The sequence below is a fragment of the Fistularia commersonii genome, chromosome 32, assembly GCF_037954325.1.
Source record: "Fistularia commersonii isolate RoL2024-O1a breed Wild chromosome 32, RoL_Fcom_v1.0, whole genome shotgun sequence".
Lineage (NCBI taxonomy): Eukaryota > Metazoa > Chordata > Actinopteri > Syngnathiformes > Fistulariidae > Fistularia > Fistularia commersonii.
The window spans coordinates 5676074-5687871 of NC_141315.1; the positions used below are offsets into that span (position 1 = coordinate 5676074).

General features: G+C 41.4%; 1 protein-coding gene across 1 annotated transcript in view; it reads right to left on the reverse strand.

Moving 5' to 3' along the window:
- Positions 1-11441, reverse strand: part of adam12a (ADAM metallopeptidase domain 12a) — a 92460-nt gene extending 81019 nt beyond the window's left edge. Inside the window, exon 1 of the mRNA XM_086139669.1 lies at positions 11026-11441. Within this exon, the coding sequence (XP_085995795.1) occupies positions 11026-11131 (106 nt within the window). The 5' untranslated portion in view covers positions 11132-11441. The remainder of the gene's footprint in view (positions 1-11025) is intronic.
- Between the last annotated feature and the right edge of the window lie 357 nt (positions 11442-11798).

An 11798-nucleotide genomic window follows, 5' to 3' on the forward strand; every position in this document is an offset into this window, starting at 1 on the left:
CACTTGGGTTACACGTCACGCTTCTGCTACACAACAAAGACAGACATGCTAACTACAGTTACACTCTGAGGCAGCAGTCTTTGCACAGATGACTTTAAATTGATAAAAGTGAGGTTCTTAAGGCGGTATTTCTATGCAAAGTATTGTTAGACACAAAGAGTTAATACAGGAGGTGATGACAGGAATGCGATGCTTGTAAAACCAGTACTTTTTTGATGGGATGGAGATTTTGACACGTAAATGAAAGCAAAGTTATTGCACTCGAATCATGACTGTCTGTGTCATGTTTGAAGAAAATTGACCAAAACAGCTGTTGCACATTTTCAAAGATAATATTTATGAACTTTTCAACCAAACACTGCCTGTTTTTAAGGACTTATCTAGTAGTCTTTTGACCTAGAACTCCCTGGATTTCTGCTGCATTTTTCTTTTTCAGTAAATCATTTCCCGGTTTCATCAACCCTCCTATATTAATTCCTTCTCCTATCCTGTAAGCGGCCGGCCCCAAGGAACAGATGACCTTCCCAAATGATTCATGAAGGTCAAAACATCCTTTCTTACTAGCATTTCATGACTACACAACAGCCTCCTGACTCTGTTCTGCCGATACAAATCAACACCGTTCAGCTTTATCAAATCCGAAAGGTTGTTTTCCTGCAACCAACCACAACACAGCCGGTGACAGGCATCTCTGAGATAATGTATTCATATCAGTCTGTGCTTTTTCCATCACAAATGGCATGCGGCTCTTTTCATCTGCACACTTGATGAGGCTTTACCCCAAACATGTGGACGGGTCCGAACAAAAATGGGATGGGGGCCACACATGTGTGCACACGTCAGCAAACAAAAAGTCAAAAACTACTCATCATCACGCCACATACTTGAAAGGCAAAGAAAGGAGATATTCCAAAGTCACTTTTATACCAATTTGCTTCGATCTTGAAAATGTCAGATAAAAAATATTGTTTCAGGTTGCTTAAAAGGAGATCGTTTGACATGCAAAACCCTTTGATTGGTACAAAAAAAAAAAAAGTGTGCACGCTTGAGACGACTCCAACATGATTTGACATGGGTGGACGATGTTTAAAGTATGCCTTAAGAAGGAAATGGGCTTGAAGTAATAGCATGTGGACTTCATTTGTGCAGCAGAGTGGTCCTGTTTCAAAGCTCAGACAACAAAAACAAAAATATCACTTGTAATAAAAGGGGAAGTACCATATGTCCTTAATGGGGGGGAATGTAATTTGATGACTCCCACATAAGGCATCCAATGTATCAAGGTCATGTATTTAGTACTTTTAATCAAGATTTGTTGGATGGCTTAGAACACAGGGCTGACTGGAATTTAGGAACTCGGGCCAGGTACTTTGCAGGGCCAAAAGCTGATCGTAGCATCAGCCTATTAGGTAAAGCTTGGTCCGTGTTTATAGCTGTTGTCCATCTAATGAGGGACAATTGACAGGCATGTCACGAACTCAATTTCTCCCCAATCAGAGTGGGCAAATTATGCTAATTCAAAGGGAATGGTGATTGGGGATGGAATTATGAATGACACATTGCGGGAGACACCCACCACTGCATGTGCTCTTTTAAAAGTGACCTTGGAGACAAAAAAGTGATACATTTCAGCAACTTCTCATCTTTGTATGCACCATTTTCTTTTCTACATCTATGAATAATCATTGTTTCCTCTGCCAACAGATTTTCACTAGTTTTTCGTCTTTTTTTTTGTGTTTGTCTGTTTGTTTGCAAGATTATGCCAAAAAAAAAAAAAAAGAAATTGGACGAATCCATTAGATTTCACGGCAAATCAATTCAACACATTGGGAAAATTTTCTTTTTTATAATTGGCTCAGTAGAGACACTCATTCAGTCTATTACCTCTCCAAGGATATTCCATCTGTCAGGAGGACTATATGTTAAATCATTACCAGGGCTGTATCTTGGCTTATGAAAACATCTATTATATCTTGTAATCTGGATCTGGATATTGTTTTGGATCCAGGAATCCAGTTTAAGTAACGCTGGGAAGCATTTGTGTTGCAACAGAGGTAGAGACCTCCAATTACCACCAAATGAGTGTTAACAGATTTCCAATAGCTACTTTTATTTTCAGCCGTTGGTCAGTTGTTGTTCTGTAAATAAACCCAATAACCCTGATGTTCCTTACATAAAATTTACAATTTTTACATTGGGGGGCCATCAATTGACTTTTAAGTAAAAGAAAAAAAAAAAAAAAAAGTCATGAAATCTCAGAATAAAATGAATAGGTATTTGTTTTTAATCTTTGGGGGGTTGAATTGTGTCCAGCTGAGAATTGAAAAAAAAATCATTTGCTTTGGTTTTTTTTTTTTTACTTTATACTCAAAGAAAATGTCATGTTAAAATTATTTTGGTATCACTTTAAAACTGCTTGAATTGATCGATAGCTGTATTTTTAGGACGTAGTTCTCCACTGAGGATGCCAACTCCAGCACAAGCCTTGTTTTCAAAAATGTTTTTTGGAAGTGCTATTTGTGCTGTATTTCACCAATATCAGAGTCTGTCTCCTGTTTTTTAGTAAATCAAAACCCTGTAAAGAATGATAATCAAATCCATGTGGTTATGGATTTGTGTTGGTGTGTGGCAAATTCACATAAAAGGTTTGAATATTACAGTGCAAATTGCCGAAAAAGATGAAAATGATCTCAGGTGCCACAAAAAAAGTAATTATTGGTGTTGCAAATTAATTACCATGTAGAGTAATTTAAAAAATAGATTCCCTTTTGAAAATAAATTAAACTTTTATGAGTCACTTTTGATGGGTTTTGACGCTGTGGTTCACCCTGAATGGAAGAAAAGGAAAAACAAATAATCTGAGATGTGCTGTTCTGTATGTTTGATGTTTATTCGATAAAACTAGCCAACAAATCTTCGCCTTATTCCCTGTAATGTCTGACTTGAGCCACAGTGTCAGGTTCTTTGGGATTACAGAGCAAAGTTGAAAAGTGCCTGATAATCTTGGCGGGACTCCACAATAAATATCTGACCCAGCGGGGGGACATTATGTCAACACCCAGAGGGTCACACTTGCAATGATGGGTGACATCACTGTAATAGGAGTGCACACAAACTGGAGGGGAACTCAATCCAACAAGGAAGGAGAGCCCCCCCCCCCTCCCAGAAAAAGAAATAAAAAAAAAATCACTGCAATGAGGTTTGTTAATGGGTAGATTTATCAGCAAATTATTTTCTGGGCCTTATTTCAGGTCATAAACGAGCTATTTAACACTGGGCTCCCTCTACTGGTAAATAGGTCTTTGTGCTCCCTCGCTTTTCCCTGTACTCGACCCCCACCTTGTATACTGAACTCATTTACTGCCACACTAGCGGGATGCCGGCCCATAATTACTGGATGGGAAATAGATGGTCTTGCTCTAGAAATTTCCTCTTGCCTCAGCGGGGGGTAAACGTCGTCCGAGAAACCGGCGCTGTTACACCCCCGGCGGGTGACACGGTTAGGTTTCCCCGCCGCGAGGGCCGTTCTCGCCGCCTGGCACAGAGCCGAAGCGACAAAGGTCAAAGTCTTAGAGCTTCCGGTGAAGGGACGTTTGAAAATCTGTTAATATGGTTCTTAGGAAGTATTTTATATTCAGTAGCCCGAAGCCCTCTCTCTGTCAAGACAAGCCCATGTCTGGCATGGATTCAGAGGAATCAAAAAAAAAGCCCTCGAGCACAAGGACAAAAACCGAAGAGATAGGCAATTTCTAAATGATCGCTTAAACCCCAAGAAATAGCGGAGCATTTACAGACCACCGTGCGATTATCTCTACGGAGACAGCATCTTGCTTTTTCACCTACTTTATATACCGTATGCCTGCCGTTATAGATGGGCGGAACTTAAATCTTCGCCATGTTCATTTCATTTTTTTAGTGTGTCATGTATTAGCTCTTGGAATTTCATTTGGGCGTATAAGACAAGAACCGCGTTCAAAAAACTGCCATTTTCAGGGAGTATTTAGCAACCGAAAACCAGCCTATCAACAACCTTAAGCCTGGTCTGGCTGGATCTTTTTGGCACTCCAGCCCCTGTTGTAACTCGACGTTCTTCTTGCTCTCCCTCACTTTAAAAGTGCATTACAAGGCTGCCAGTGAAACATTGCAGCAGCCGAACATCTTAACACCAATTTGTTAGGAGGAGGTGACCTGTCTTACCCCTGTTAACATGTCTGCTTATTACGAAACATTGCCGCTCAACCCCATCTCACTCATGCGGAGGGAGGATGGAAGCAGGGCAGACGCTGCAAGGCAGCCTGGAAGATGGATTATCTAAAGCTAAAACATAATATTCAGTATTTTAAATCTCAGAAGAAATATGTGGAAACTGGGAGCATCTGCAGTTTGTTGGAACTGCATGTGGTTCCTGTTCTCGTGAAATGTTACCTATACACTGTTGAAAACTGGTAAAATCATAAAAAGGTGGATGTGTATGATTCTCACACTGCGGAAAAAAGGAGAATAAATAAATCCTGACAAGTTTCTGCCCCTTTTGAAGTGCTTAGGGTTTGTCTGCTAGGATAAGCGATAGATCGCATCAAATCGCAAATCATTTACACAATGGAGAGTAACAATCAAACATAGCCTTGTTGCTGTTTGGTGTGTTTACGCTGTTATGTTACAAGTTATGCGAATCGCTATAGTAATAAGGAAATTCAGCACAACTCTTCGCCAAAGTGCAAATCCATAAAGTCTTTAATTATAGTTTGGATTTTGGTTTAGATTTTTGAAAGTTTTTTTTTGTTACACTGTTATTTGGGTTGTTTGTCTTCATGTACATTGTGTTCAGAGCCAGAAAAAAAAAGAAAAAAAAACTTGTTTTTTGAGACATTAATGACGGATGAATGAATGGTAAAATGCTTGCCTGACACTGAACAGCCAGAACCAATTAGTGACTGTCTCACGACTATTGTGGAATTTTTTTAAGAGGACGAGTTGCCCTCATGAAATAGTGGGAGCCACATCAGACGAAGGAGGAGAGTGAATTTTGTACATCATTCATCAGGTGGTTGGACGCATTAAACAAAATAGATGGTGCTCCGACATGTCTACCGGTCGTGTAAATAAGCAGCTGTTTGCCATCATGTTTGGTAAAACAACTCTATGGCGGTAATATGTGAATGTTTGCAAGTAACTGAGCTGCACCCATCACTAAAAGAAAAAAAAAATGCTTGTTATTTTTCTTCTGTTGAATTCTACCCCGTAGGCTTTGTTCAAAATGTGAAGCTAAAGCTCTGTAGCCCGACAGCTAACAAACTACCTTCTGGGGAAGAAAAAGAGACATATTTGGCATTTGAGCAACATTCAAATTCCCCTTAACAATACTTTGGTGCCAAAGCACAGGTCAAAATTTGAAGGTAAATCATGTCATGCGTAGTAACAAGAGACACAGCTGTGTTGCCTGGATGCATTAATTTTACCCAGTTGAATTTATTAGACGAATTAAAAAATTCTGACATGCAAAGTCACTTATAGAACAAAATAGCAGTAAAAAAAAAAAAAAAAGTGAACTGGTTCAACGGAGGCTGCCATCTAAAGCGACGGTTAGAATCGTAGAAGTGGATGGCACCCTAATATGAGAAGGGTAAACCTGATAGGGAAGTGCTTTAACCTGCATCATCTCCTCTGGGCTGCAGGAAACAACTTTACTGTCTATAAGCAGGGATTTGATCGATACATTCACACGATACCTCCGTCAGAATCCAAATTCCGCAGGCAACGGACACAATGCGAGGACCCGGAGTATTTTGGGTTCTGTAGCTGTTGCGAGAGGAGTTAACCAAGTGAAATTCAAAAAGGCTTCTGGTGTTAGCAAAGGTAAGGGGGTGGGGGGGAGGGATAACTGGAGCACTGTAGCTGAAATGAAAACTCACCTTATCTCTGGACACCAGATGGTTTGGTATTCAAAACCATCTGTCAATATTGCCAAAGCTAGACGGGACAAAAGTGAAAAGCGTCTTTTCCATTGAGAAAAGACTTCGGCAGAATCCTCTGATCTTTTCTCAGTTAAAAACAAATAGACACCACTTTTGACGTGACGGATCTTATAACAATATCTATGATGGTGTCTTCAGGGCTACCGCCATTGTTTTAGTTGCACAGAAAAGCATCCCAGAAGCTTCAAGTGATGCCTCCTAGGATGCCGAACCGCTTCTGGTGCCGGCACAGATGGATAACTTGAATCCTGTCAAGACGGATTTTGTGATCTCACAATTCCAGCTGTTCCACAAGGTTAAACCCATCTGCTATTGTCTGATTTGCAGTTGCATGCATATGCTATCTTTGAGATGATCCAACCCATCTACAATTCCCTAACTTTATTTCTACAACACTAATGATATTAGTGCAACAAACCTTTAGGTGGTAAATACAAGTTTGGGCCTGGCTCGTGTTGTGCAGCTCACTTGGGAGGTAGCAGCAAGTATGCATCCAAACACATGCCATTCCTGAAATTTAAGCTCGTGTTCCACAGAAAAGTGTTTCCACCCTTAACTGGCATTGTCATCATTCTTTGTGAAATGAATGGCGTGTCTTTGCCTTTCCAGCATCAATAAAAGTAACCGACATACTTGGAGCAAGGTTTGTGATTCAGACGGATCAGACAATTTGGACGTGGAACTGGAACCGGTTCTTGACTCCCATCCCTACCTATGGCCATGAATATTTTAGAACTGACAAGTTGCTAAATCTGAATATCAGTCACATCCATTGTTTCATCCAAGTAGTGTCACTTCTGGCTTAAACAAAACAATGAGAATTTTAGCGCCAAAATCTTGAACCGAATGCACGACTTGCAGTTCTCAAGTGAGACCCTTCCTTAGATACACAAAAAGGGATGCTTGATCCCATAATTATAAGTAGATGAAATGAATAAATGATCTCGAATTGTAAACGGAAAGCTATTTGAAATGATTCGCTTATTTAAAAAAACGATACACTAATCAAAAAAAAAAATACCAGAATGCATGTATACATACATGTAAAACAAGTATTTCTAAATCTGCATATTGTTCCTGCTACAGAAACATTCCCTATGCGCCATCAAAATAAAGTATTTTAGAAACCGCTGCGTTCAAAACCATTTTTTTGGGGGGGGGAAACTGATGGAGTGAACATGAATTAACCCAGATAGCTTTGACACAGGGAGGAGACATCGAAGCCAATTGGAACATCCGAGCAGACGAAAGGGAAGACTCTCCGGGAGAGACTCGCCGATCTCAACTCTGACCCGTCTGGGGCGTGAAAGTCAAATGAGAAAGTCCAGAGACAGCATCAAGTTTCAGCTGCTGAGTTAAACCTTTTCGGGAAGGGTGGGGGGGGGTCAAGTGAGTCCAAAGGTTCTCTTCGAAATAAGAAATTATTGCAACACATGTAGGGTCAGGCCAAATGAACACTCCAGCTCGCCCTCCCCCCCGATCTATTAATATTCCCACTGTGGAAAAGCAACTGGTTTATCGATTTATTTTGACGAAGGGACCACTTATCAGCCAACTTCTCTTACCGGCCCCCCCGGGTCTCAGATAGCCTCAACAACTCATGCGGAAGATCGGACTGAGGAGAAACTAAATGAGTCTGACTCGAGATGGGTCACAATGTGCTGATAATTTCTCTCTCGGGGGGCACACTTTGCTCATGGAAGGTTTTACTACAGTCCAAAAATATATTCTCAGCTCCGCTTTCAATTGTCTGAGCGGCGTGCACACCCCTCACAGTATTCACATCTGACGCGGTTCAGCTGGCTACTAAATACTCTGACAGTACATGCGTCTACCATGAGAGAAAATCATTCAGAAATGATCCCAAGTTACGACAGAAACGTCCACGGGATGTAAGGGGGGGAAGCTGAAGGAGCAAGCCTATGAAATATGTATGCAAACATCATGATGCATGGGGCTGCATCTTTTCTTAGCAGCCTCGGATTCCTGACAGCGGTCTAAAGACAGAGTGCTAGGCCCGTAAAAAAAAGAGCACTAATGATTCCCATTCGGCTATAAGATGAAAAGGGCTGCAAATAATTATTTCACTAAAGCAATTAACCCTTTTGTCTATAAAGTGTAGAAAAATGTGAGCCGGGAGAGTCCAGGTTTATATCCCCCGGGTTGATTTTCTGTCTGATATTTAGGTTCAGTTATTCGGATAAAAAGGCAAAATGTACCGTCACCTGATCCGAAGGCTCGGCGATGAAAAGGGGTGTAGAAATCAATCATAAAAAAACATCGACAATAAAAGAAAAAAAAAAAAAAAACAGAAAAATAAAAATGTAGAGATGCGAAACACACGCACACAAAAAAATAGAACAGAAACAGCACTTTCTATGGCTCTAAAGAACTTAAGATACCAACTTGCTCTTGCAAACAGGCTACCACAGCACCGGTCAAAGACAAATACAGTTACTGTTGAATTAAAACAACAAAGAAGCTACATTTTCTATTTCTCTACTTTGCTCAAGTTATAACAGCACAAAGCGTGACCTCCAATCCGAACCAAAAAGGTGATGCACCCTTGCACCCTGCGGTCTCTTCTTTTTGTTTTTCAATGGGGAAAAAAATAATATAAATCAATGGGAAAGGTTACAAGAATAACAGCACATACTTATATATCCCGTGTGCCTTTCCTCCTTTGCGTGCAGCTAACCTCACAGACTAAATGGAGTTCAACAAAGAGCATATACTTGGAGGTATACACATAAACAATTTGAATTATAACAATAGATCCACACAAAGCTAAACAAAAAGACAATAAACTGCAATGGAACATGTACGTTGCAGTAACTCATTAGTTTACTTCAGTTTATAAAGGTTTCGGTCAGAAAATTGTCTCTGGCTGATGTCCTCTACAAGGTTTTCCAAGAAAAATAATAACGGGAAAGAGAAAAAAATCTTCAAAAGAACATCAGTATATGTGTTTTACTTTAAAGAGAAAGGTGCTTTTTTTTCAAAGCTGGAAGATAATTATCTGCCAAGAATGAAAAGTGTACATTTTCAGAAAAATAACCCACTTGGTTTGGATTTGCGCTATAGCAGAGTGCTTTATTTGACAGTATATATATAGAAAGTATTGTAGTTTGCGGCGCTTTTGACAAGAACACCACTATAATGAATGTGGCTCCTAACATTAAGGCTAACCAGGTACTTGAGATGGGCTGAAAAATTCGCCGTAACAAACAATATCATAAAATTAGCTCGACTTTCCATACGATGCGCTCCAATATAGCCCAAAAGCTCAGTTCCTGGGTGGTGAGGTCCCTCTAGTCCTGGACTTCACTCAGACTTCAGCTCTGAAAACCGACACTCAACTCTAGACGAGAAACACATACACACTTCAGAAATAAAAAAAAGGGACGTCTAGGGGAGGAGACATAGAGACTGTAAAGCGGCCCAGGGTAACGGGGATTGGAATCTCTTTTTTTGGTGATTCTGAGTTGAATCTGGTGCACCTTTGGCATCATGTGACTTCAGTCTGACTTGATAAACCGCGCCCTGACACTGCCGCCTCCCACTATATCAATAATAAACAAATAGGGATCACCGCCCATCATTTTCAAAAAGGGGGAAAATGATACATCGATGAAAGCGGAAATAAAGCCAGAGGATATTGGCGTGGACGCCAATGTACTGTTCAGATAACCTAAAGAAATGACCGGTGAGGCTGTGCAGAGAAAACAAATGTTGACTTTCTGTTGCTTAGAATACCTAAAAGGTTAAGCTCTCAGCAACTGCACAGAGCCGGGCCAAACATTTCAGAAAGCGCATTAAATGGCTCCTTAACTCGACTCGTCTCCCGAGACAGATTTACCTCATTCAGCTCAAAATCAGCCCGGAGCAGGTAAAAAGCCTTCCAACACGGATCGGCGTATTATTTCACAATCGTGAACATCGCTGAACTGAGAATGAGGAAACTGCCAAGTCTGAACCCCCACCGGACAAATGCATCAAGGCCAACTTCTTGTGACGTTGAACTGTTGATGAATAAATGAACAACCTCCTTGTTGCTTCAGCCCCTGCTATTCAGATTTGCCCTCGCTGGTAATTAACTCCCTGGATTCCACATGCAGCGAGAGCCATGGCTGGCAACATCGAGATGTAAGGGGTTCTGCAGACGCCACCACACCCCCTCTGCTCGACTTCCAGCAGTGTGAAGCATCCTTGTTGAATCTCACCCTGGGCGCGGAGCACCGGCCACAGGCACATCATGAGCCACAGCCCCAAGGATCAGTGAGGGGGTGGGTGGGGGTGGTGGTGGGGGGGGCACAGAGATGTTACCGCATTTTAAGAGCTGAGAGACACTGTTGCCATGTTTTGCTACTGTTATTTTATTTTAAAAAAAAAAGATCATTTTGACCAATGAGACATAAGCAACTATAAAAAACATGAGATTCTGCTTGAAAGTGAACCCATGCAGAGCAAACTGTAAGATGCACTTTAAATCAACATTATCTATCAGGTGACTACTTTATTTCAAGTTTGTTTGGGTTGTTTTTTTTTTTTTTTTTCAATGCATAATTGAAAAAGTAAGAAGCCGCCCAGCACTGAAGAGTACTTAAAGCTTCAAGTGTTCCTTCTAATTAACCGAAGGTTTCCACTTTATCTTTTTAAGTGTCTCCTCTCCTTTGAGATGCACTGGGGTGGATTTTATTGTGAGTATCTGGATTGTGAGTCCTATAGTTTTCCCTTCCCCGCTACAGAGAGGGCTAAATTTGCAGAAACCCCCGGTAGAGCATCTGCATTGCAAAATATATCTATGTATATATGTGTGTATGTATATGCATAGATATGTATAATTTTAGAAATTAAAAAAGAAAGGAGCAATGAAGAGCAGAATGGATAAAAGATAATAAATGCATCATGGCAGAGACACAATTTCATTCAAGCAAGCATCTATCAAATCAATTTTTTTTTTTTTTTTTTTAAAACCTCCATCCAGTGATTGAAATATTCCAACTGCAAGAGGAGGTAAAAGCACCTTCACCTTTTCTTAACCCCTTACCTTCGGAGGATCTGGAGAGCGCGTTGTCACGCACGGACAGGGAGACAGATAAAGCCTGAAGTGCTGTCAAAATAACAAAGTTCAGTCTCCGGCGCCCGGGGTTCATGATGCCCGGCTTGCAGCGTGGACGGACTGGCCAACTGGTTCACTGCATCATACTAACACTATCCAACAACAGCTGATGAGACCCCCCCTCCTCCTGCACCCCCAAAATTCACCCCCTTCCTCCTCCTCCTCCTCTGGCCGAGATATAAACTACTTCCTGAAATACGATCACGTATGGGAGCGGAGGTTTAGGAAATCCCGGACGCAGCTGATTCCGCTCCGGTTTACTCTCTCCATTCAGAGATATGTCCGTTCCAAGAAGAGATGCTGCTGCGTGGAAAAGAAAATAAAGAGAGAAAGAAAAAAAAAAAGTGCCGCTGGAAATGACGAGCAAGCGGTGGGAAGAGTGAGGGGATCTACACGGGAAGCCGCAGCCTCCGTCACCCGCTAGAATGACAACAATTCCGGCGCAATTATAGGCGAGAAGTGTTGTCTTATGAGTGGAGACCATGTGCTTGAATGTGACGCTCCGCGAGGTCCTAAAAACCCCCCGTCGGCGCTCAGCGTCAGAGCCCGGCGACTTGATGTCAAGTTTGCAAGACTAAGAGCGCGTCGCTTCCGGTTTTGGACTTTCAAAATAAAAGCACCGTCTTAGAAAGCCGCTGTTAATCGATCGCGAGAAGACTTTTTGTGCATAAACTTGAAGCGGGGGAGCAGGACGAATTTTC